Source organism: Mercenaria mercenaria, chromosome 15 (genome assembly GCF_021730395.1).
Source record: "Mercenaria mercenaria strain notata chromosome 15, MADL_Memer_1, whole genome shotgun sequence".
Lineage (NCBI taxonomy): Eukaryota > Metazoa > Mollusca > Bivalvia > Venerida > Veneridae > Mercenaria > Mercenaria mercenaria.
Genome location: NC_069375.1, coordinates 46,617,093 through 46,645,055, shown reverse-complemented (window position 1 = coordinate 46,645,055; position 27,963 = coordinate 46,617,093). Strand labels below are relative to the sequence as shown.

At 35.8% G+C, this 27,963-nt stretch overlaps 1 protein-coding gene across 3 annotated transcripts in view; it reads right to left on the bottom strand.

Annotated features, from left to right (window-relative positions):
* LOC123552603 (GTPase-activating protein and VPS9 domain-containing protein 1-like) overlaps window positions 1-15,138 on the bottom strand; it is a 48,195-nt gene extending 33,057 nt beyond the window's left edge. For 2 of the 3 annotated variants that reach the window (XM_045342346.2, XM_045342354.2), the window contains exons 1-4: window positions 15,063-15,137; window positions 9,639-9,769; window positions 6,235-6,993; window positions 4,825-4,967 (exon numbers count right to left, since the gene is read on the bottom strand). In XM_045342346.2, coding sequence (XP_045198281.2) covers window positions 4,825-4,967; window positions 6,235-6,993; window positions 9,639-9,740 — 1,004 coding nt within the window. In that variant the 5' untranslated portion in view covers window positions 9,741-9,769; window positions 15,063-15,137. Of the gene's footprint in view, window positions 1-4,824; window positions 4,968-6,234; window positions 6,994-9,638; window positions 9,775-15,062 lie in introns of all 3 variants that reach the window. The other variant, XM_053525175.1, reaches the window with a different exon arrangement.
* Window positions 15,139-27,963: the final 12,825 nt, after the last annotated feature.

The following is a 27,963-nucleotide window of genomic DNA, read 5'->3' as shown; positions in this document are numbered from 1 at the left end:
CCAACAGCGACATCGATCAAGTGATGACAATAACTCATCATTTTTTTTTTTTAAAAAATCAGATGAGCTAACAAGAGATCACAGAGTGATCTTGGCGCCCACCAATGTGCCATTTTTGAGTGTTCCAAATTTCAAGACTTATTGACTAGCTCAAGGTAAAATTTCATTTCCGTACACAACACAAATCTATGCATGTGGTCCAAATTTGAAGCTTGTACCTTCAAAAATGTGAAAGTAGGTCACTAGGTCAATGTCAAGGTCAAAGTTTGTTTCGGTACACAAAACTATGCATGTGGTCCTAAATTTGAAGCCTGCAGCTACAGAAATGTGAAAGTAGGTCACTAGGTCAATCTTAAGGTCAAAGTTCATTTCGGTACACAAAACTATGCAAGTGGTCCAAATTTGAAGGCTGTAGCTTGAGAAATGTAAAAGTAGGTCACTAGGTCAAAATTATGGTCAAATTTTACTTCAGAATACAAAACTATGCATGTGGTCCAAATTTGAAGCCTGTACCTTCAAAAATGTGAAAGTAGGTCACTAGGTCAATGTAAAGGTCAAAGTTTGTTTCGGTACACAAAACTATGCATGTGGTCCGAATTTGAAGGCTGTAGCTTGAGAAATGTAAAAGTAGGTCACTAGGTCAAAATCAAGGTCAAATTTTATTTCGGAATACAAAACTATGCATGTGGTCCAAATTTGAAGCCTGTAGCTTGAGAAATGTAAAAGTAGGTCACTAGGTCAAAATCAAGGTCAAATTTTATTTCGGAATACAAAACTATGCATGTGGTCCAAATTTGAAGCCTGTACCTTAAAAATGTGAAAGTAGGTCACTAGGTCAATGTAAAGGTCAAAGGTCATTTCAGTAAAAAAAACTTTGCAAGTGGTCCAAATTTGAAGGTTGCAGCTTGAGAAATGTAAAAGTAGGTCACTAGGTCAAAATCAAGGTCAAATTTTATTTCAGAATACAAAACTATGCATGTGGTCCAAATTTGAAGCCTGTACCTTCAAAAATGTGAAAGTAGGTCACTAGGTCAATGTCAAGGTCAAAGTTTTTTTCGGTACACAAAACTATGCACATAGTCCAAATTTGAAGGCTGTAGCTTGAGAAATGTGAAAGTAGGTCACTAGGTCAAAATCAATGTCTTTTTGAAACACGAAACTATGCATATGGTCCAAATTTGATGCCTGTACCTTCAAAAATGTGAAAGAAGGTCACTAGGTCAAAATAAAGGTCAAAGTTTTTTCCAGTGCACAAAATTATGCATGTGGTCCAAATTTGAAGGCTGTAGCTACAGAAATGTGAAAGTAGGTCACTAGGTCAAAATCAAGGTCAACTCATGTCAAGGTTCATCTTGCCACTCAAAAATATACATGTGGTCATAGTTTGAATGTTGTAGTTACTGACAAGAACATTTTAAAAGCTTTTCCCTATATAAGTCTATATGAACCATGTGACCCCCGGGGCGGGGCCATATTTAACCCTAGGAGGATAATTTGACAAACTTGGTAGAGAAACACTAGATGATGCTACATTACAAGTATCAAAGCCCTAGGCTTTGTGGTTTGGACAAGAAGATTTTCAAAGTTTTTCCCTATATAAGTCTATGTAAACCATATGACTCCCAGGGCGGGGCCATATTTGACCCTAGGGGTATAATTTGAACAATCTTAGTTGAAGACCACTAGATGATGTCACATACAAAATATCAAAGCCCTAGGCCCTGTGGTTTTGGACAAGAGGTTATTCAAAGTTTTTCCCTATATAAGTCTATATAAACCATGTGACCCCCAGGGCGGGGCCATATTTGACCCCAGAGAAATAATTTGAATCATCTTGGTAGAGGACCACTAGATGATGCTTCATACCAAATATCAAAGCCCTAGGCTCTGTGGTTATGGACAAGAAGGTTTTCAAAGTTTTTCCCTATATAAATCTATATAAATTATAGAAATAAACAAAGGGCCATAACTCACTCATAAATTGTTGAACCAGTCTGATTTTCAGGGGGACACAACTAGGGTACCAATACATCATTCTGACAAAGTTTGGTCAAAATCCCCCCAGTAGTTTCTGAGGAGATGCGATAACGAGAAATTGTTAACGGACGGACGGAATGACGGACGGACGGACCACGGACGCAGAGTGATTTTAATAGCCCACCATCTGATGATGGTGGGCTAAAAAAGGAGAAGTCTTAACAAAGTCTCTTCAGTTATGTAAAGAGTTATCTCTCTTGATACTAGTATATCATTTAACATAATATTATGATACAATGTTAAATGAAACTTTGTTTTACCTTTACCCTGCTAAATTTCTAAAATGGACCGGTCCATCATTAAATTTTGGCAGTACCACTTATTATTCAAAGGGGTGTTGACTGAAAAATTACCGACTGAATAGCAAACAGTGCAGACCATATCATCTAAAAGTTAAACATATTGTCACAATCATAAAACTATTTTCCTACATAAAACATTGTATCACGTTAGTTCAAATACTGAACTGCAACTAATGGATATACCTAGATGTCAATGGGCAACATGTCCAGTCTGCTAGGGTCTGGGAGTTGCACGCAAACATTTATGCCCAACTAAAAAAAAAAAGGATTGCTTTATGCATGGCAAAGTTACAGCCCATACAAGCTTTAAAATGACCTTTGACCCCAAAATGTGACCTTGACCCTTCAGATAGACTCACAATTAAATGAATAATCAAAACAATTAGAACGATTAAATAACAATGGTCGGAGGATATTTTCCAATAATGTTCCATATGACAGCAACAATGGACTATTCAAATGACATGTCACAAAATAATTAATAAATAAATAAATGACAGCAAATACATAAGACGTACATTATCTTATTCATTGTAGTAAACAAGTGTGTGAAGTTTCAATTCATTCGCATTAGTGGGTATTGAGATACCAGCTTACATATAAAATCTTTAAAAATTGCTAAGTTGAAAAAGTGCATAAATTTTGTAAAAAAAAAAAAAAAAAATATCAAACAGAGTTCTGGTACCTGTGCAATGTAAGTCAGTTCATCACAGTTACAAGTGTGTGAAGTTTAGTTGTAACAAGAGGACCATGATGGTCCTGAATCGCTCACCTCTTTCCACATGACCCAGTTTTGAGTATGACGTCGTTTTTTCTATTATTTGACATAGTGACCTAGTTTTTGAGCTCATGTGACCCAGTTTTGAACTTGACCTAGATATTATCAAGATAAAAATTCTGACCAATTTCCATGAAGATCCATTGAAAAATATGGTCTGTAGAGAGGTCAAAAGATTTTAATAATTTTAGACCTAATGACCTAGTTTTTGACTGCAGTTGACCCAGTTTCAAACTTGACCTAGATATCATCAAGATGAACATTCAGACCAACTTTCATACAGATCCCATGAAAAGTATGGCCTCTAGAGAGGTCACAAGGTTTTTTTATTATTTGACCTACTGACCTAGTGTTTTAGGGCATGTGACCCAGTTTCAAACCTGACCTAGATATCATCAAGGTGAACATTCTGACCAATTTTTATGGAGATCCATTCACAAGTATGGTCTCTAGAGAGGTCACAAGGTTTTTCTATTTTTAGACCTAATGACCTAGTTTTTGACCGCACATGACCCTGTTTCGAACTTGACCTAGATATCATCAAGATGAACATTCAGACCAATTTTCATACAGATCCCATGAAAAGTATGGCCTTTAGAGAGGTCACAAGGTTTTTCTATTATTTGACCTAATGACCTAGTTTTTGATGGCACGTGACCCACTTTCAAATCTGACCTAGATATCATCAAGATGAACATTCAGGCCAATTTTCATACAGATCCCATGAAAAATATGGCCTCTAGAGAGGTCACAAGATTTTTCTATTATTTGACCTACTGACCTAGTTTTTGACCGCACGTGACCCACTTTCGAACCTGACCTAGATATCATCAAGGTGAACATTCTGACCAATTTTCATGAAGATCTCATGAAATATAAGGCCTCTAGAGAGGTCACAAGGTTTTCCTATTTTTAGACCTACTGACCTAGTTTTTGACCGCACATGACCCAGTTTCGACCATGACCTAGAAATCATCAAGATGAACATTCAGACCAATTTTCATACAGATCCCATGAAAAATATGGCCTCTAGAGAGGTCACAAGGTTTTTCTATTATTTGACCTACTGACCTAGTTTTTGAAGGCATGTGACCCAGTTTCAAACTTGACCTAGATATTATCAAGGTGAACATTCTGACCAACTTTCATGAAGATCTTGTGAAATATATGGCCTCTAGAGAGGTCACAAGGTTTTTCTATTTTTAGACCTACTGACCTAGTTTTTGATGGCACGTGACCCAGTTTCGAACCTGACCTAGATATCATCAAGGTGAACATTCTGACCAACTTTCATGAAGATCTTGTGATATATATGGCCTCTAGAGAGGTCACAAGGTTTTTCTATTTTTAGACCTACTGACCTAGTTTTTGATGGCACGTGACCCAGTTTCGAACTTGACCTAGATATCATCAAGATGAACATTCAGACCAACTTTCATAAAGATCCCATGAAAAATGTGACCTCTAGAGTGGTCACAAGCAAAAGTTTACGGACGCACGCACGCACGGACAGACGGACGGACGGACAGGGCAAAAACAATATGTCTCCTGGGGGAGACATAATTAAATAATATGTGATGCTGCCCAAATTGAATGATGGACCAGTCCATTCTAGAAATTGAGCAGGGTAATGGTAAAATCTCCACCTCTCTTTTGTTCAAGAAAAATATCACTGTAAAGTCAGTGTAAGATCATGTCACGCCTTACCTTATAGGTACGTCGGTGGTTATACCATACGGTTCGGGGTCACATACTGCGGGGCATATAAACAGGGCAAACACGAGATCAGCACACACGGCCCGCACCTCTCCCATCTCTACCTTACCACTTTTAGCCAGTGTTTGATATACCTGTAACAATAGCAACAAAATATTTGCATCAAAGACAATGTATTTATATCTCAAATTAACATATCACTTCAAATCAAATGTACCACAACTTCAAGACTTGGACATGGGTCACAGGCTTTTACTGATACCACAATGTCAAGAATGCACAGGAAAAATCTATATAATGGTACTAAAATGCCTAATATATTCATCAACACTCTCTATCTGAAATAAAACACTCATTATTTAAAGTTCAGTCTGGAACTGACTTAATTTGAAAGAAAAAATGCCTTACTGGTCTGTTACTGATAATACACTGTATACAGTGGTATACAGAATGAACTTTAAGTCCACTTTTCATCAACATTTTAGGACATTTGAATTTAGTCTGAAAACAAGAGCTGTCACTAATGGTGACAAATGCCCCCGCAGCCCCTTGACCTTTGACCTGGTGACCTCAAAGTCAACAGGGGTCGTGTACTCAATAAGTACTATTAGCATGTGAAGTTTGAAGGTCCTGGGTGCAGTGGTTCACGAGTAAAGTGCCTCCTTCATGCAAATAACTGTGACCTTGACCTTTGACGTGGTGACCCCAAAGTCAGTAGGGGTCGTGTACTCAATAAGTACTATCAGCATGTGAAGTTTGAAGTTCCTGGGTGCAGTGGTTCGCGAGTAAAGTGCCTTCATGCAAAAAGTTAACAATGGCCCCTGTGACCTTGACCTTTGACCCCAAAGTCAGTAGGGGTCGTGTACTCAACAAGTACTATCAGCTTGTGAAGTTTGAAGGTCCTGGGTGCAGTGGTTCGTGAGTAAAGTGCCTTCATGAAAAAAGTTAACATTGGCCCCTGTGACCTTGACCTTTGACCTGGTGACCCCTAAGTCAGTAGGGGTTTTGTACTCAATAAGTACTACCAGCATTTGAAGAACGAACGGATGGACAGTTGAAAACTAATATGCCTCCCTTCGGGGGCATAAAAAAATCAGTATATTCATGAAAAGCAGTCAGCAGTTTGAAACCGGCTAGATTCAGCAAAGGTCACATGTACTTTCTAGAAAAGTTTCCAACTTGAAAATTGTATAATTTATTATTTTAACCTTTAGCCTGCCTTTCTCCATGGATGTGCAGGCTGATCATGGTCTGCGTTGTTCGCTATTCAGTCAGTTAATTTTCAGTGAAAATGCCTTCGAATAATAAATGGTACTGCCCAAATTGAATTATGGACCAGTCCATTCAAGAAATTTTGCAGGGTAAGGGTTAATAAACTATATTAGATTTGACTATATTTACCTGAGATATAATCCATCCCAAACTTGGTGGGAAGCAATGCATGTTATTTTTGATAGATGTAATAAATCTACTGGCCATCAGCACTAATTTATCCACTATTGTTGTTCTATATTTGACCAATTTTTCCTTATAAGAGTCTGTGCCTGGTTCCCCGAATCTGCGCAGTCTTTCCTGAGGTGGGAACCGAACTAACGCCTTTCCTGGATCAATGTCATAGAACCATTCGTCCTCCATGAGAAGCCTCATAACTGGGTCATGCAATGACGCCGTCAGGAAAAGTTTCGCAGAGAACACAATGTCAAACAACTGTTTAAATGCAATGCTAAACGCGCTAGATCCGCGTCTTAGCATTCGCCTTGGGTTATCACAGGGCGCCACCTGGAGGTCAAGTAAAGTTTTCAACAAATGAAGCATGCTAGTCTCATCTTCTTGCAGGACACAATTTCCAAAAACAGAATGCATCAATACTTTCACCATTTCTTGCACATTCGGTATATTATTTTGATCGGCCATGTACAAAATTTGTCCTAAAAGAGTTGGGTTTTCCACCAGAAATTTCATAAATTCGCCATACTTAGAATCATGATAACTCAGGTGTTTATATCCGTCCACAAAGTTGAGGGATTCTAGCTGGTTGGTCTGACTGCAGCACTGCGCCGGGGTCACCTGTTGAGCGGACCGTATCAGGAGATCAAGAAGGTCTTTCTGTTGACGACCAATCCATGACTGATGATACAACTGTTCTGCAGATGTTTTCACCTTTAAAAAAAGAGTGCAATACACAGCTATCAAAATATTTTTTCAAGAATGTACAATATTTGTAAACTACTAAGTTTACAATTACATTAATTCTAAAACCCTATAAAAGGTAACAGTTAGATCTGCAAAATTCTAATACAAATTTGAAAGTTTCAAGATGTAGAACGCTTCTCTGAAACTTTATCTTGCACTTAAAGCTATTTAAGTGTTCATGTACACAATATAACTAAACCACAACATTTACTGTAATTGTTTGAAGAGGCCGCAGATACTTGAAATATACTATTTTTAATGTTCTAGTATAAACTAGTATATAACCCATATACAACATTAAAAATAGTATGTTTCAAGTACCCATGGAAAAGACACTTTCGTCACTGTACAGATATATACGCAAATAATAATTTCTTCAGTTTTAGTCTATGATTGTTCTATATTTGTTTCTAGGAATAATGGCCCCTTAAAAAAAGAGTCCTTTAACTTTACACATTTACACATTGAGGTTGATTTTCAATTCAAGATGGAACCATTTTCATATTAACAAGAGGACCATGATGGTCCTGAATCGCTCACCTATCCCCACATGACCCAGTGTTGAACTGAGTATGACGTCGTTATTTCTATTATTTGACATAGTGACCTAGTTTTTGAGCACATGTGACCTAAATATCATCAAGATAAAAAATTCTGACCAATTTGCATGAAGATCCATTGAAAAATATGGCCTCTAGAGAGGTCACAAGGTTTTTCTATTATTTGACCTAATGACCTAGTTTTTGAAGGCACGTGACCCACTTTTGAACATGACCTAGATATCATCAAGGCGAACATTCTGACCAATATTCATGAAGATCTCATGAAAAATATGGCCTCTAGAGAGGTCACAAGGTTTTTCTATTTTTCGACCTACTGACTTAGTTTTTGACCGCACATGACCCAGTTATGAACCTGACCTAGATATCATCAAGCTGAACATTCTCACCAACTTTCATGAAGATCCATAGAGAAACATGGCCTCTAGAGAGGTCACAAGGTTTTTCTATTTTTAGACCTACTGACCTAGTTTTTGACCCCACGTGACCCAGTTTCGAACTTGACCTAGATATCATCAAGGCGAACATTCTGACCAATATTCATGAAGATCTCATGAAAAATATGGCCTCTAGAGAGGTCACAAGGTTTTTCTATTTTTAGACCTACTGACCTAGTTTTTGACCGCACGTGACCCAGTTTCGAATTTGACCTAGATATCATCAAGGTGAACATTCTGACCACTTTTCATGAAGATCCATTGAGAAATATGGCATCTAGAGAGGTCACAAGGTTTTTCTATTTTAAGACCTACTGACCTAGTTTTTGACCGCACGTGACCCAGTTTCGAATTTGACCTAGATATCATCAAGGTGAACATTCTGACCAATTTTCATGAAGATCCATTGAGAAATATGGCCTCTAGAGAGGTCACAAGGTTTTTCTATTTTTAGACCTACTGACCTAGATTTTGACCCCACGTGACCCAGTTTCGAACTTGACCTAGATATCATCAAGGCGAACATTCTGACCAATATTCATGAAGATCTCATGAAAAATATGGCCTCTAGAGAGGTCACAAGGGTTTTCTATTTTTAGACCTACTGACCTAGATATCATCAAGGTAAACATTCTGACCAATTTTCATGAAGATCCATTGAAAAATATGGCCTCTAGAGAGGTCACAAGGTTTTTCTATTTTTAGAACTACTGACCTAGTTTTTAACCCCACGTGACCCAGTTTCGAACTTGACCTAGATATCATCAAGGTGAACATTCTGACCAATTTTCATGAAGATCTCATGAAAAATATGGCCTCTAGAGAGGTCACAAGGTTTTTCTATTTTTAGACCTACTGACCTAGTTTTTGACCGCATGTGACCCAGTTTCGAACTTGACCTAGAATTTACCAAGATGAACATTCTAACCCATTTTCATAAAGATCCCATGAAAACTGTGACCTCTAGAGATGTCACAAGCAAAAGTTTACGCACGGACGGACGGACGACAGACGCTGCGCGATCACAAAAGCTCACCTTGTCACTACGTGACAGGTGAGCTAAAAATATTGAAAGAGAAGTTCCCAGTTGAATGCTCTGGGAGAAAAACATTCATCTGGTCACAAATTAAACTGACTAAACAGGGGTAGAAACTCATCTCTGACCAGAGTAACAACATTATGCAGTTCTCCATTTCTGGTGACAAACTTCCTCTCATGTTTTAAGGTTGCAATTACAGGAAAATAAACATTACTTTGAAATACATTTTTGCATAGTCAATTTTAAGGCACGATGTCACACTGACAAAATTAATGTCATAATTATGGTTTGCTTTCCAGCTTTTATGGTTCAGGAAGACCCAAGATGCCCCTCTCAGTATTATTTCAGGCACAAGCGGCACCTTGGTAGAACCATCAATATTTTCATAATTTAGCTGGTTCATGACTTCCTCATGTGAGGCTCAAACTAACAGAGTAATGAGACAAGTGTTACAATATCAGTGACCTAAACCATTCAGTAGCAGGGACAACATTATACAAATTTTAACAGCTAATCTTTCTACAAGTACAGTAAACAACATACTGTAACTAACAAACCTATGTTATATATTTGTACCTGTTCGTAAAGATTTTGAAGTTGTTCCCTTTCTGACGTAACAAACAGTCTCTCCTGTCTCAGATGTTTCGACAGCTCGGCTAGGTCCAGTCCTAGAGCCATTGTTGCTGGTAATCAGCTCCTATACCAGTCTAAACTGAAACAAAAATAATACACTTTTACAACGTTTTGCATAATTTTACAGATAAACCAATAGTTTTAATTTACCAGTACAAGTTAACTAATTCTAATTTTACTTAAGTCACCAAACAGACAGCAATTGTTTGTAAAACATAAACGTAACAACCTTTGAGGGGCACATTTTGTACTTGAAACTAGGAATGTAAATTTCGTTGAAATCGTTCTCAAGAATGCTGTGAACCTGACCTTTCTTCAACTGACCCCTAACACTACAAATGTCATCTTCCCACACCCATCGTTCCAAGCATTCTTTAGTTAATAATCTGAACATGTCCTCAGAAATTAAAAGCATTATTTTATGCAGTTGACACTCATTATCATATTAAATATCATTTTAAGTCAAATTTCAGTTATCTCGAAGTCAAATGCCCGATCCCTTGGAATTCCAAATACCAAGTTTCAAAGTTCTGTATTTCACATCATACACATAAAAAATTGACAAAATTAATACTATTGATAAATGATTTTCCATTTACCTTACTTTATGTTTAATGTGGTGTACAGGCATTCCCCTTTCACATGTTTAAATAGGAAATCAATAGAGATTTTCCAACATAAATCTTTAAGACTATTACTAAACATGCAACATTTACATCAGGACAATTTCTGCTTTTTCTGAAAAATTCAACTATCAGTGAGTAATTTCTACTTTTTCTGAAAAATTCACCTATCAGTGAGTACTGAAAATGCATTAAGTTTATTTCAAGGAAACTAATTTTTATAAACAATGTACATGACTATGTACATAAATCAAAGGCAGAATGATGTTTCATAAAGAACAACATTTAACTTCTGGTTGTTTGCAGGTCTGAAAATGCAACAAGGATATGAATCATTGAAATCTGCTTGTTTTCCTTACAGTACATGTATAATGAATCAACTTCAATTGTTTACTTCTTTAATTTTTAAGTCATTTTTAGACATTTTAATATCATTTATAGATTGAAAAAAGACAGAAATAGACAATGAGGCAATCATCTTCCAGAAACAAAAAATTGAAATTCAGTCACTTCTTCTTCATTTTTTTATCCTTAATTAAATTGGCGAAACTCATGTTTTGTCTTAAAATTTGTAAGCTACAATGCATTTACAGATATTAAAATTTGTAAATGATTAAATTCAGCATTAATTATTTTGACCTTCTGATATACCATAACTGCAAGACAAATCTTTCGAAACTCAAGTAAACAAATTAATTTCGAGGAAGAGGGTCACAAAGTTTTAAATCAATGAAAGACCATTGACAGGGGAATGGAGCTGAATTTTGGCCAAAAAAAATCACTGTCAAATGATCTCCATAAATAGGTCAAACCAAAATGGCAAATCAAACACTAGGTTTCCTTTGCAGGAATAAGTCCATGGCACATCAGACCCTCAGGGCTCCCATTTGCTGTTTGGGACTGGTGCCAGTGTCCATGCAAGGTGGGAATTCTGCATAATTTTTCAAAAAAATTCTTTTGAGGGGTAATTTCAAACGCCAAAAGAAATGCAAACAAATATAAACATTTTTTTCAACTTTACTGACCCAAACCTGAATTTTGTTAATTATAAACTCTGCTGTATGAATTCTGCCAATTATAAACAACCTTATTCAGGCATCACACTTTTTTTTTCTTTCTCTGAGCCACTGAATTTTCAGAAACAATAAAATTTAAAAGGCCAAATAGTCAACTGCAAAGCACTTAGCACTGATGCTCTTGGACTTGAGGAGGGAATCTTTTTTAAATTGGGGGAAAAAAAACATACTATTTTGAGGGGGCAATGGGGCCAATATTCGGTCCCAAGTTTTGCCAAACGAGAGCCCTGGACCCTTGTCAAACCTCAGCTCGCATATAGCTCCGAAATCTGGTCTCCATACACACAAAGCCAAATAGACCAAATAGAAGCGGTCCAAAGACAAGCAGCATATTGGGCCATGTCTGACTTTGGCCACACCTCCAGTGTCACTGACATGCTGTCTTAAATTGGGCAGGCTAGACTCCAGACTCTCTCTTATATATAAAATCTCAAATCAACTGGTTGCAATCCCCAGGAAATATTATCACATCCACCTAATAAGGCAATCATGCCATTATCATCCACTGTCTTACAGGTTTATCTCAGCAACCATTGACTACTACAAATATTCCTTTTCCCCCAGGCCTATAGTCCTATGAAATAGTCTTCCACCTCACATTCCCTTCCTTCCAACCCTTGAGCAGTTCAATGTCGCTGTTTGCAACATTGAACACACTTCACAATAACCTTGCTCTTCACCCCTGTTTTTATACATCTGCGCATTAAACAACATAATTTTTTAAGGATTATTTTCTCATAAATGTATATATTTAGTCAAAATGTACCAATTTTCGGACTTCCAAGAATCAACGTCAAGTTGTTGTATGTGATATGGCCATAATTTCACACTTCTTTTCATAAATTTAACTTAAATTTAAAGTATGACCGGTCCATAATTATAGCTTGATTGGGCTTTTAAGCAGCCCAGGGCGCTCAGTAGGTTCTGAAACTCAAGAGTCAATTGACTCTTCAGCCTAAATTTTCAAGAGTCAAAACAAGATTTTCAAGAGTCCAGATCAGCTTTTCAGGTATACTGATATAAATGCAACTTCTACAGACTTTATCTAAAACAAGTACATTAGTCATTACAGATTTTTTAAGCAATTCATATTTTAGCTGACTTATTTTGCACATTGCCTAAAAATGGGTGGGGTTTGGTACTTTTGCATGTGTTTATTCTCGAAAAATGCATTTTCAAAATAAGAGCTGCTTTTGCAACATATCGTATTTTTCTTAAATACTGACTTTTATTCAGATTGTACTATAAAATCTTGTAAGAAATGATAAAAATGTCCAAAAATCATGGTCACAAAAATGGGTGACGAATACAGAAAACGAAAGCAAGCAGTTAAAATTCTTGATAAAATTCATTTTTTTCACCATACCTATTTCAATACTTATAATTTCTGCTTGTTTAAAGCATTTACAGTTACTTGTTTTGGACCAAACAACTGTATCAAGCACACAAAATAATGATTTTAGTTATCCAGTTTGTTATTCAATTCAGTAATAAGGTAAGATAATTTTTATTTTAAGTCGGCAAGACACTATAACAATACATGTACAACATAAGCTGTATACCGGCTACCGCTAATTAACAGGTGGTACAAACACGATAATCTTTGGCTGCATTGTTTATCAATTACATTTACACACTGATCAATAAACACCTTGATAATGACTGGGCATTATTTTACTTAAAACAAACCACGAGATGACCATGTGTCCGTCAGCGTGCGGCACGACTGACATCTGTCAGTAGCTAATTACATGTAACATACGACCCTCCGCCTACTGCCAAACTTCCGCTTGTGCCAGCGAACAATATTGAAATTCACTTGGAATATGATTGACAAGGGGCAAAACTTTCGACCTCGAGATGCATGATGCCATCAAAGAAAATTTTCGCGAGTCAAGCCTACGCAAGGGGCATATTCTGTGCAGGTCAAAAACGAGTTTTTCTAAATTTTCGCGGGTTAAAACCTGGAACCTCGGGTCAACCGAACGCCCTGCAGGCCTGATCGGACCATGCGACAAGAAGCTTGTCAATCCAGACCAAGCTGGGCGTTCGGTAGGTTCTGAAACTCAAGAGTTACTGACTCTTCAGTCTAAATTTTGAAGGGTCAAAATCAGATTTTCAAGAGTCCAGATCAGCTTTTCAGGGGTCATCATTCTTAGAACATTTGGTTGGCGTACCACAAACACTGTCATTATCACTGTCATTCAAACGTTTCTGAGTAAATTCAGACCGCCTACAATCCTAAAACAAATAGTTTTCTTTGAGCTATAGTGTCAAAATACTCAAGAAAAGTTCATTAAAGCACAAAATTACCACTTTTTCAAAACGTGTCTGAACAATTTCAAGAACTAAATAAGAAGTGAACCTAAATTTTGTGTGCGGATAATAACGGTACGAAAATGTGCTTGAAATAACAATCTGATATAGGTAAATGTATTGAAATTGGAAACAAGGAGCTGCGTTCAATAAACGCTTGATGCCTCCGGTGGCATCCTTGCCGATACAAAGCAACCTAAGTCCAAAACGAGGCCAAGTTCAAGGTCAAGATCAAACTGAGGCCAGGTGATGTCTGAAGATGAGGAATGGTCACAGGTTACATCTGCATTAGTATCAAGTCATTCTAGTTAGGGGTATTGATGCTAGACGAAACGGTCCCATTTGGTTAACCTCGTATAGACGGACGAACAGACGGACAATCACTATATGCCTCCCGCATCAGTAGATGCCAGGGGCATAAAAATGGAAAGATCAGAGGCGCTGTTCAGTTGATTTCTCCTGATTATCAAACCAACAAATCTTTCATTATTGTCACCTACCTTTCGTTGTACCCCATCTGTATACCGCTAATTAACAAGTGGTACAAACATGACAACAGGCTGCTCTTCCACGCATTGTTTATCAATTAACTTTTACACATTCATCAATATACACCTTTGATAATGATGGACATTATTGTACTAAATACGAACCGCCTGATAACCATGTGTCAGTTGGCTCATGGCGTTATTGACATCGGTCAGTAGCTTATTAATATATGATGCTCGCCTACTGCCATACTTCCACTTGTGGCGCCCGACAATATTGAAATTCAACGGGAATTTGATCGACAAGGGACAGAAATTTTGAACCAGCAACGCATCAAAGAAAATTTCCATAGGTCAAGCGGGCATTTGTGGTATTTTTTGCGTGTCAAATATGCGTATGTATACGAGCTTTGCTTAATTTTTCGCGGGCCAAAACCTTGAACCTCCGGTCTACCGAATGCCTAGTTCTGGCTACCATAACTTAACTGACGTTGTTTTTATTTTCTTGTTGCGTCCATTAGAGATCCATAACAGCATATAACATCTCTGAGCTTAAATCTTTTAGCTACCGAATGCCCTGCTGAGCCTGATGTCTCAGCTGTGTTGACATGCTACGTCAGTTCATCATAAAGGCAAACTACCACTGTTAAGTAAGAAACAATTTCTTTTTTACATAAAAGGCTTGCTCAAAGCCACTGCAGTGCTCCGAGCCTGAGGTACTTGACACTTCGTGGCACGAACATGTTTACTTGTGTATTTTACAGAGAAAAGGAAATTGTAGCATTGCAAAACGGATTTATTCTGGAAAGCAATATTAATCAATTTATCTGGCAGAGATATGTTCGCATGAAAATGAATCATTACCAAGAAAACATGAAATAAATGTTGCCAAACACTTGTTTCACTTCTTCTCCTCCTCCATATTTACATGGCAATGCGCTTGCGCGCAGACGGAGCTTTCATAATAAAATCTGATCATGAAATATAGCATTCTTGGTTTGAAAACACTATAACTATTACCAATTTTAATCTTACTAGAAGGTAACACAATAAGAAATATTCAAACACTCAAATTCATATTATTACAAATGTAGCCTTATAAATTAAATGAAAATATACATTAACTGATTCAAAAATGAATTATCTGTAATCATGAAACTTACAAAGTTACCACCATATGTATTAGCATAATACGAAAGTAAGACGAGAAAACCCGATCATGTTCGGTGATTTTGGTCGTTCCGCATAAATTGTTCCTTTCGTTATGTTCGCATTCATGAAATTTAGGACATACAGGAAAATCTTTCAAAATATCTTAATTAAATATTCATATTTTTTCCCAGTTAATATCAATGTACGTACTGTACATGTAGTACCAAAATAATAATGCAAAATGTTGAAACTCTTGTGTTTCAGAGTTAAAGAAAATTTTGATCTTACATGTTTTGTATCGTTTTCATACTTGTATAACTTTTTAACATATTGTAACGTTTTAGTGCCATGTACTGGCATCCACACGGACAGACAGACACACACAAATCCCGTCGGTGAAAAGCTAGCTCATCAACAAAGGTGATTTATTGCGCCTGTATATTGTCATTTTACTCCAATGACAACTGACAGGTTTATAAATTTGCATATTAATGGAATTACTTCCCTTTATGCATTCAGTAATCGTTACAATATTTTAAAAAATAGTTGATTAAAATAAACTTAACGTTTATTATTTAAGTTTATATAAACTAGATCCCGGTATTATATATAGTATACGGGTTTGTAAGACTAAGTTGAAGAAGTACTTTAAGGTTTGTATTATATAGACTATCTGCAGTAAACCACAGTGCACGTTTTCCGTAGTTTCTGATAGCGGTAACTCTGTTGTAAACAACATTTTTGCAATATATTTCTATAATTACAATCCTCTACCTGCAAAACGATTTACCAAACAACCTTAAGTTGAGATGGGACAGAGATAAACATGCCTAATATAAAACAGTCAGCTAGCAAAACAACAGATTCAATTAAAGTCCTGGGAAAATCTTCATTTATCACACTGGGCACAGCTTTATTAGATGAAGTGATTCCAACGTTGTTTGAGCGGTGAAATTTACGCAGAACAGATGGAGAAATATGGCCGATTGTATAAATTTCCGATCTTGTAAGTATGATATGAAGGAATTTCTACCCGTTATAACGAATTGAATGGAAACGATGGGTGCACATGGAGCGCAAATATCTCCGTTTTTAGCACATGAGTCAATTTAGCTGAGATTTGTGACGTTTATTCAGACACTTCTGTACAGTCCGGCGGCAGAAGGAAACTTTTGTCAGTTTTTGACAATATCGCATCATATATGACCATTATATAACGGGTAGAAATTACAAGACCGGAAATTTATACAATTGGCCATATTTCTCCATCTGTTCTGCGTAAAATTCACCGCTCAAACAGCGTTGCAACCTCTTGACCTGATAAAGCTATGGCCAGTGTGTTTATGCCACTTCTATCAATATTTTCTCAACATCGGGAAGGGACATCTGTCCCATACCATTCCAGTGCTTCATCCGTACTACTCCCGTCTCCAAAATGTTTAAAATATCACGGCGCATCTGCTTTGCTATTAACAAGTTTTTGTAGCTAAAATACAATTTTGACTTGACTTTACATGCTTTAGATCATACATTATGTAAGACTATTATTTTTCAGTCACATATAGATGCTCTTTGAATGTAGTTATGGTCTGATATGAGTTCCCATTGAGTATTTTGGTGTACAGGCATTACAAGATGAAAATGATGCCAATAGATCAGTCGTAGATTCAGCTAAGATTTGTACTGAAATCAAGTAGAATTTGCACTGAAATCACGGGGAAAAACACTCCGAGATTATGATGCCGGAATCAACAAACTGTTAGATTATCGATCATTACAATGTTCTGTGGAAGATTTAAGAAAGTACATTCATTGTATCCAGATATGGATGTGCAAAACAATAATTTTGAAGACGGATTGTCGCTTATGTTTTATACTTTTCTTTCATGTTGGGATAACGCATGTTGTTTTTTTTTTCGTGTTATAACATCTGAAAAATTTCTCGATATTGGTTGGTGTCCGAGCCCGAGGGATTCTGAAAATGTTCTAACACGAAATGAACATGCGCTAACGCTATTCTAGCGTAAAACTGATAAATAAATATATTGTCACTCAACGTCACGAAATGCGCGGCAATGTTTGAGTTTTTTGTTACGTTGACGTAATTTCGTTTCGAAATATCCGTTTTGGGGCCGTAATACGTTTACGCTTTTCCAAGAAACGCGTATACTAGTATATGAAAAGGTATTCTGACAGCACGTGAGCGCGAGAATCTCAATGTTAACACACGTTTTCTCTCCTGTAAAAACACACCCGTAAAGTGACAATAACAGTAGTTTTATGCCAGAATTTAACGTTTTTTAAAGTCTAATTATTTTTCCTTTTCATTATCCCTTGTGAAAAGCAGAGTGATATAGTTTTGGTATGTGGCTATACTTCTGCCGACGCAAGCAGTAACGATAAGTCATTTAGAGGTACAATAATACTAAATAGCTAATCAAGCAACACTTGGATAATGGCGGAAAGAAAATATCCTCAATTTCTTCCCAGCTATAGTAGCATTTTCATGTTTTATGTAAGCCAGTTCCTGTTTTTGTTTCATTGTGGCCCTATTCTTGACATTATGGTAGCCTTTTCAGGGAGCCTTTTTCTATTCATAGAAATGTAAACAAACCTTATTACTCATGTGTTCGTACCCACATTTTTTAGCTGTCAGTTTGGAAGATATTCCATAGCGTTGACCTGGCAGACAAAAAAAATCTCTCTTATACGACACATGACCTCTACTTTTCTTGTTTGCTTTTTTTGCTGTGGGTTATATGTAATTAAGAACATAAGGCTAGTAATTTCTTTTTAAAACGGGCCTGGTTATGTATTACAGCTCTCAGAAAATGGTAAAAGTTAATTTTATATAGAACATACAGCAAATTTATTTACTACTGTACTACCTTAGAGCTGACGTTGCATTCATCCAGAATTCAGCCCAAAACTTGAAAATCAAATCAGTTAAACTAATCTTATTGGCATTCAATTAAAAATTTGCACAATGATATCTTAGTACTGGTGAGTCAATTTGATTTGACATTTTGTATGTATGTTTTTTGTCATTCTGTTGTCAGTTTTGATAATGGTTTGTCATATTCAGCCAATATTTATTGTGATTATTTATTACTCACATCTAACTCCTTACTTTCGAATATTGATGTAGTATTGCCACAGTTATTACCCTTCAGTTAAATAAAAAGAAAAACAGCATTTTTTCCCTTTCCAAGCTATATTTTGGTAATGATTACTCATATTGAGTTGACAGTATGTGTTAGATGTTGTATTTACTCGTATCTTCTTCACTGCATTTTTTTTTTACTTTCTTGTATTGACTTTTCGCAGTAATTTCTTAAAATATTAAATCAGCATGATCAGAGCTATTATCCTTTAATTAATAAAAAAGAACTGCAACTTTTGTCCTTTTCCATATTTATCTTAGTTATGGTCAGACACAGGCAATTGACATTTGGTATACCTACATCTCTGCAATTTCTTTGAATACCAAGTTCGTATAACCAGGGTTATTGTTTTTTAATTGAAAACTGTGAATGTTGGTTTTTTTTGCCGGTAGGGCAAGACATTGGCGTTACTTTGTTTTTGGTAGTCATTTTTTTACCTTAGAATAATTGTTGCTAGTCTGTAAATTCTGGGTATTTCCGTGTATTTTGGCGGTTTTTCAAAATTAAGTTGAAGGGAGAAAATTGAGTAAACTTAGATGATGTCACAGTTGGCTTCCGTTGAAGATTTGAGATGTTATCAACAACCTATATTGCTCTGAGCGTATGGTAAATGTTAGAACAATATTTTCAGAATTTTAGGATATTGGCATTTTTCTTCTTCTTCATCTGATATACGAGAATGGAAAGGACGGGTTATAGTGTAATCATGCGATCACCAAAGTTCATTGGACATACCGAAAAAATCCCAAGACGCTTATGAGTATAGTAAAGTTTGAAACAAAACATAAGATAGTGCGCAAATATACAATCTGATCACCTCGGCCTTTATGCTACGCAATATTTACCGGAGTATACGGAAATGCCCGATGTTGCACGATTGCGCAAATATATTGACACAAACTGATTTAAAATAGTGCTATTTGTTGTAACTTCCGCTTCGTTCCATTTAGGATGAACTTGACTCTGAAACTTCGGATAGGTTGATTTTGTTTAATTCCCTGAACTATCACCAAATGAAATATCTGTAATGTAAATAAATAAATGAAGGTTAAGATATACAAAGCAAACAAAACAGGCTAGGCAGTAAGTTCGTTAATTGTTAAGGGGACCAATAATAAGAATATTACAGAAATAAATTAAATGCATATTTTAATGTTAAATAGTAGTGTTCGATTACATTTGTTTATAAATTGGAACTAAACCATTTTAAATGCTTCTGTATGTCAAAGTTTTGTTGAGGATTTGATTAAATCATTCAGATTAATTGACTTGAACCTACCATTTTCCCTTTATATACAAGTGAGTTATTACACTTACAACATTTTCTTATAATAGTTTATAGGGTAGCCGATGCATATTCTAGCAGTATTTTATTGTTAAGGTAATTCGATATTACGTAGCAGCTTTAAAAACTCAAATTTACTAGTAAGAGACATTCACGTGATAAAGAAAATATAATAATGATTTGATAATTTAAGTTATAAACCTATGGTGGCATAATTTCTGTCACCACTTGATCAGTTTGTTTTCACTAAAAGTTTCGCATTACAAATTCTTGCAAGTAAATACTCGAAAACCTTCATAAAAAGTATCTTAACAAGAATGTTTGCTTGTTAGTGCAACAGAACGACACCAAATAATAAGTGGATATCTAAATTCTTTTCACGAAACTTGTTATTGTTATTAACTAGCAAGTTTCCATGTTATGTACCTATTATTGCAAAACCTTATTTCATTTAATAAGTAGACAATTAGATATTTTTCAGCGTCTACTCACTCTCTCGCCCAGAGCTTCAGCGTCAGTGATTGTATTTATAGATATCATGTTCCGCGAAACCTTTCTTGAAATTTTTTCTTTCATTTATTTATAGATAACTGGTAACGTGGAAACTTTCATGTTAAGTAAGTGATATCATTAAAATTATCAAGATTTCTATTTAACTTTCATATTAAATAACTGGTTTCGTGAAAATTCCGCAAGTTTTCCACTTATTTAATGAAATAAAGTTCTTGAATAACAGGTAACATTAAAACTTTCTAGTTAATACATGTAACTAGTTTCGTGAAAGAAAATCTAGTTATCCACTTATTATATGGTGACAGTTTATGGCACTTACTAGCAAAAGGGGGCCTCCACGGCCGAGTGGTTAAGGTCGCTGACTTCAAATCACTTGCCCCTCACCGATGTGTGTTCGAGCCTCACTCGGGGCTTTGAATTTTTCATGTGAGGAAGCCATTCAGCTGGCTTATTGAAGGTCGGTGGTTCTACCCAGGTAGATGAAATAATGCACGGAAGGGCACCTGTGGTCTTCCTCCACCATCAAAGCTGGAAAGTCGCCATATGACTTATAATTGTGTCGGTGCGACGTTAAACCCAACAAAAAAAATACAAGCAAAAAAATCTTGTTAAGATAATTTTCTAGTTTTTATGAACGGTTTCCACTTGCTCAATATTTCTCTTTCAAATCCGCCATTAGTAAAGCGAAACTTTATGTGAAAACTAATTGGTTAAGTGGTGACCATATGAGCCTTAACCGTATATTCAATGCGAAACTTTCTTCAGTATACATGTATATAAATCGCGCAAATCGTGAAACGTCGGTAATTTACGTACCCGCCGTAAAATAGGTTTCACAGTATTGTGCAATCCACACCAGTCGCAGTACGTAGTATATCTGTATCCTATTGGTAATTATTAACCAATACTGGTCAATATAAGTCATAGCTATTTAAAGATATATGCTGAGATAAACAAAATACACAATCTTAATATTTGTACCATTCTGTCAATGATCGAAATAGAAATAAGGTGGACATTTTAAACTGTCTTTAAATGTGGAATGTTTTTAATTTGATCATCTTGTTAATTGGTTGAATGTTAATGAATGCTTTGAAATAAATAAGTTAATATCTGTTTTAATGTGTTTTAATTATACTTTTTATTTTTATCAGGGGTTAACAATAATTTACCGAAGCACATATCAAATAATTATAAAAATGTATATATACATTTCCCCCAAAAGAACGAAATTATTTTAGTTGTTTTCATTGATAGGGAACATGTTGATACATGGTCGATTACTCGTAACCAAAAGTGGTTTAATGCTGGATGAAGTGAAGTCCCTTCTACAGAAATCGTTGAGGAGACAGGAGCATTCACTCACGTACAAAGCCGCGAAAGAGCTAATTGGGGAACAAAAAGTTCAGTTAAAGTGGCAAAATATTGTTACGTTCATGTTTGAAGACCATTGCCTGAATCACGTGTCTGTGTTTGAAAAGCTGTTCGATTTATACAAGCGAAAGAAAATGTTTGGAAGTATTGAACTGATTTCTAAATGTTACACGTGCAGGTATTCAGCGTGTCTACAGGTTGTAGCTATCAGCGAAAAACACAGAAAGTACGAACAGTTCTGGGATGAAGACATACCAGAAGATTCGAATCTCAAAGGTTTGGTTGCCAAAGTAAACAAAGGAATCAACTGCGATCTCCTTATGGAGAATATTGTGAAGAAATGGCGGGAAAATGACATAAACTCGCTCGTCAGTCTATTTGGTCTGGTAAACATGGCAGCGAAAGTAGAAGGAAGGCAGCTGACAGAAAATGGAACGAAGATTCTGGTAGATAACGGTATCAAGAAGCCAACACTTTATCAGTTGGTTTTGTCAATACTGCATAACCACACAGAAGATGAGTACATGAAAAGAGTGGTCCGTATGTGTTTCAGATTTGCCTCGATACCTGAAACTCCGCAAGGTTTGATTATGTTCACGGTGCTGTCACAACTCGTATACAAGGATGTAGTGCTCCAAAAGGAAGTTCCAAATACAGATTTAGGACAACTGGATTGGGAACAGGTAGGAAAGTTAGAGATAATGCCAGAATGGGCTGTTGACAAGCATACCTATCGTGGCAAATTCGGGAAGTCGTCGAAACACTTGTTCCTAAAGAAGTTCAAACATATGAACCTTACGGAAAAGGAGTTGGAAGAGTTCCATGGTGAAAGACCCAAAACAAACATACAAACTTTCTTTGACGTAGGGTGTATTTGCAAGAATGATATTCTACCAGAAAATCCTATATGGGAGGAAGCTAAAGGAATGTATCATAAACAAAAACCGTCGCTGCAAAAATGTGCAAAAATGACGAAACTGTATTATAACAACCTTTTGGAGGGGAGCAGCATAGTGATGCTGAGACGCAGCACCGGAATGACGATTAAAGCCAAAAAATGTCAACAGAAAGAAACCCGCAAGCGAAAACAAAGTATCACATCCCAGGCGGCGGATGGAACCAACACAAAGAAAATGAAATTTATTGAGGATAACATGGTGAAAGAAACTGAAAGAGACAAATGCAGTATTCCCACTGCAGAAACAAATCCTACATCTTCTGGTAGCGATGAAAGTACAAGCATATCGATCCCTAGAGGGCCTCTGCTTCAACTACCCACAGGAAGTGGGAAGGTTTATACAATTCTAGATACGAAAACACAAAAGGTATGGAAAGGGCCGTACAAATCAAAGGGAAGACAGAATCTATGTTTATTCTTCCACAGGGCTATGAAAGAGGTTTTTGGAGACACACATACCATGGAGACTGAAGAAAACGGACAGTATATCATATTTCCTCTTCTGAAGTCAGAAGATGCCGATGTTTCTGTAACACACAGGGCTTTTTATGATTGTATCTCGAAACGTCAAGTTTCTGAAGATGAAGGAATGTTTGTTGAAAGGCATTCGCTTGGTATTGTACAACTGCATAAACTTTCATCAGAGGAAATACGACATGTGCCTGCGTCCGTTTGGTCACATTTTGCATGGCGCTTCTGTCTAAACATAGGTGACACCGGTCTCTACAATGCCATAGCAACAAAAGATCTGGATACCATATATGGCATCGATATGGAAGAAAAGCGAAAACAGGTGAAAGGAAATGACGTCAAGAATATGTTGTTTGGAAAACTGCCAAGAAAGGAGTTAGTAAGGGAAATAGAAAAATCTATTGTAGGTCATGTCGAAGAGTTCTACAGCGAAATCAGCAAGGATATAGACTTTGATGCTCTGGAAAAAATGTATATTCAGTACGGCCTAAAAAACGAAACAGAACAGAGCAAACGGCGGCTTGTCGAGCTGAGAAAGGCTCTTGAAACCCTGTGTAAAGCAGAATGTGGAGTTTGAGGTACTCTACTTATATTATTTGTGAAAATGACGATCGAACAAATTAAGACACATACTAGCGATTTATCCTGTGGGATAAATGTATAAACAATTTTAATATGCTATCTGAACGTTGCCTTTCAATATCTGGAACGCTACTACATTGCTGCAAAATATTTAGCTGACAATTCAGTTAGCCAAAATGTGAAGCTGTTTATCATAATGTGTGTATTGATATCTGTAACTTGAAAATGGTTTACACTGTATTTAAAAGTTATAATTCCGCTAGTTACCTATATTTCATAGAGATATGTGATATGAATATGCTAGTGGAATAATGTCAATTTTTAAATGTGTATTTCTTGATCTAGTATAATTTTAATTGTACGTACAAATTTTCATTTGCTAATCACATTACATTTTTTTCATGTTTTTGTGTCAAACTAGTACTAGTACTTCGTTACATATTAGATAATACAGTAACATTATGCAAAGTATTTCAATTTAGGATTATATATGTATGACCAACCATTAATGATAGATGAGAAGAGTTTCTGGTAATAAAGCTACATAACCATATCAACAATCTATAATGTGATACTCTTCGTCAATATGATAGTATAGCAAAATGTAATGATGCATTTGATTTTCTATGTCTTTTTTTACTGATTGGGTTGTACTTTGACATTTTTTAAATAAATACTTCACAGTGTAAACTGAGTTTGTTATATTGAAAAATTATATTGCAAGCATGCATGTGCTTGGATTCAGTTTTTGATAAATTTCTGTGATATGGTTCTTTGGGATCATGGAATCCGTTCATGGAGTCCAGTCACTGTACCTGTATAGCAGAGTTCCACTTAAGCCAATGCTAAGTAACATGTGGGTGTTGCTCATTTCATGATCTATCAATAAAACATTAAACAAACCGATCCTGTTATTATTTTGCCTGGTTGTGTTAATTGCTTCCAAAGATTTGCTTATAGGCTGTATTTATTAAGGTCATTTGAATTAGAGAATCTATATTAAAAAAAAAACCTTTCTATATTACATTTATTTCTGTTCAGAGACCACAGCCAATGAAAAATGTCTAGATGGTTACTATATCTATTCTTTATATTTGGGTGTTGACTGGTGTTTATATTAAAATATATAGTTTTTATGCAATCTTAACGGCTGCGATCTACAGCTATACTAGTCCGATAAATTACAAGCTACGTTAGAATATAAGATTTATGTGGTAGTTTGAATATTTTACGTAAACCGGAACATAAATTGAATACCTCTATAGATCTAGTTGTGCTCTGTTCCGTGTATAGGTATATTTCTCGTTTTAAAAAAAAGAATCATAACATTACGCTACAGTACAGATGATAAAATTAAACCGGAAAATTACGTTTTACTTTAATTGTCTATGCAGCTTTGTGTATATGTATTTGTATAAATATCTTTACATACATCTTTTATTGGATTGTGAGTTTAGGTGCTACGTTTTAAGAATAGCGTTTTTCCATTTGATCTTTATATATCCTTGCTCATTTTTTTAGTTCTTGTAGAGAATTTCCATATACCTAACTCTTTCATTTTTCAAGCGTGATCTATTTAAATTTCTTCTTCTGCCACCACCTGGCGTCGAGCGTGAGTAGGACCGGAATACAAAAGTACATACATATGAAAAAAAAAAAACGAGCACAAAATGGCGGGAAATGTTCGAGTAGTTTTCAGTTTGAAATTTTCCATTTGAAATAACCATGAAAAAAAAAAACAAACAACAACATTGAGGTACGTCCTTGTCTCTTACTAAGAAAAATAAAGCATTTAGAATTATATTTTTAAAAGTGAAACATTTTGCAACCTGCAGCAATTGTCAACAGCTGTAATATATCTCTAAAATCTTTAATCCGAGTAAACGAGGCGAATGGAAAAACAACCAGCCACGTCTAGCAAAAGATCGATTTATTTTTTTTCGAAAGTATTGTAAAGTTTTTACAATGGCAAAGGTTGAACATATGTGCTTGACTTAAGACCGGTTGCACGCGAGTGACAGGTATGCCTTTTTTCTGATGAGTATTTCCCCTGTACATATATTTGATTCAAATACATGTATTTAGCAGCTATCATATGCTTCCAGCAGGTATGATTGACGTTGTTGACATTTTAGCATCCGTTTTATCTTAAACAAGGATTCCGTGTGAAAGGCGTGTAAAAATATTCAACATGTGAATTCCAGACCATCATGAAAAAATGTGTTCATTCTAAAAGAAGAATCTAAAAATAAGATATATGTTTTAGATCTTTGATCACATAAAGCCCGAGCGTGCCATGAAATAAATGAAACATATTTAAAACGAATACAATTTTTTACAATGCAAATTAAAGTTCGTGGCACAGGGCCCGTGTGAGCTTAGAGCTTTGTGATGTAGCTATGTAAAAAGAATGAAAATTAACTTTAAAACATGTGGCAGGAATAGTTCTATACTATGCAATGTTATTTTCGCGTCTAGCTTAGGGCGCCGTCATTATCGGCCATCTTGTTAAGTCTTTGACTCACTCATTATTTATGTAGAAGAATTCCACTGAAGCTGGTACTAGGGAGCATGAGGGGTTTTGTACCTTCCATTAGCTCTGACGAACAAACTTAATCAAATTATGTTCGCTTTTATTTATTTGTTTGAATTCTATAATTCAAAACGATCCTCTGATAGATTTTATTGTTTATTCAAGCGCTGATTGATCTAAACTTGTGCCAGTCTCCTACACAGTGGCCTTACCATAGAATAAAGCGACCTGTGCCACCATAAACATTTTCATGAAAATTTTGATAAAATGTGTTTTTTACATCTGCTGGGAGTATAGACTTATAAGAAATCGTAAAGCGCTCAATAAATGAGACAAATCTTGAATATTTACAACAACATTTAGACTAAACATCTTACATTTTATCTTTTAGGACAATTTGATCTAACCGTCTGTTTCCAAGCTGAAAAGTGAAATTATGCTGAAATAATGGATAAATTACGAGAAGAACGTTAAAAAAATCCTGATGAAGGCGTTAGCCGAAACGTTGATGAGATAAAAAAAAAACTATACATAATACGTGTTGTTGTTGTTGAAATACCTATTGCATTATCGAGAAGAACGTTACAAATCATTATTGCACTAATATGTCATTGACATCATCGACGTTATGATGTAACGCGTCCATTACTATGCAAATGTCACAGCTTTCGTTTGAAAAATACTTGTTTTGTTTTGGGACATTTTTATGTGAGATAACATTAAATATCCTTAATTTGATGAAATATTTTTTTCGTTTATGTTCCCTTCTGAATAATAACCAAAACGTTATAACATGAGCAGTGGCTGTTTTTCGGCTCTTGTGGTGCCTTTTTTATTGCTTGGCTAAGGCAATTTCATTACAATGTCATCATATTCCACCTCATCAGTTTCCTTTTTGTCTGGTATAATGAACATTGAAGCCTTATTTTTCATGGATTGATGTTAAAAAATCTCAACTGATAGGTCAAGTTTTATTTCACCAATGTAATAATTTATGGTTTTCTTCCAGCTGTACTTAACACTGTCCCATGGTGTCCAATTGCATGTGTCCCATCGTGCCCAAACACCATCACACTTCAAAAAAAATATATGAAGGTCATTTGCTTGACTGGGCTTAAACATTTTGTGAAATTATCAATCACTGTGTGCTTTATAAATTGTGATAGAAATGATTTCAAAGAGTTCACTGCAGAACTTTCCGAGACAATATTTGTGATAAGTTTTGTTTTACTCAGAGTATTAAAAAAACTGAAGTGTTATATTAAATCCTCTCGCCTTCAAACTCCGTATAAAAACAGCTTGAAAGGGGCAAAACTTTTAGCAATTCAGATAGATTAATTTACTTTCCAGAAAAAAAAATTACATCTGATACCCCATGGTGCCAATGTCCCATGGTGCCCCGGTTTCCCCTATTATGATTATTATACTGTATACATTTGTTATCCTTACACTGTTTATATAGGGGTAGCTTATAGCATTTTTCAAATCAAGGCTAATTGGCGGTTTTCAACGAGTCCAAAGAATAAGTTTTACAGATAGAAACTACTATGCATCTACTTAGGGTAGCAGACCACCACTGACTAGCATTTCAACAAAACTCCAACACAGTGTTACCTCTTCTTTTTCTTCTTCTTCTTCTAACACTCCTTCATAATTATTTTAAAGATAATGTGTAGGTGCTGAATAAAAATGTAGAGTGCTTTTACATATATCAAGTTTGTACATGTGCTAAA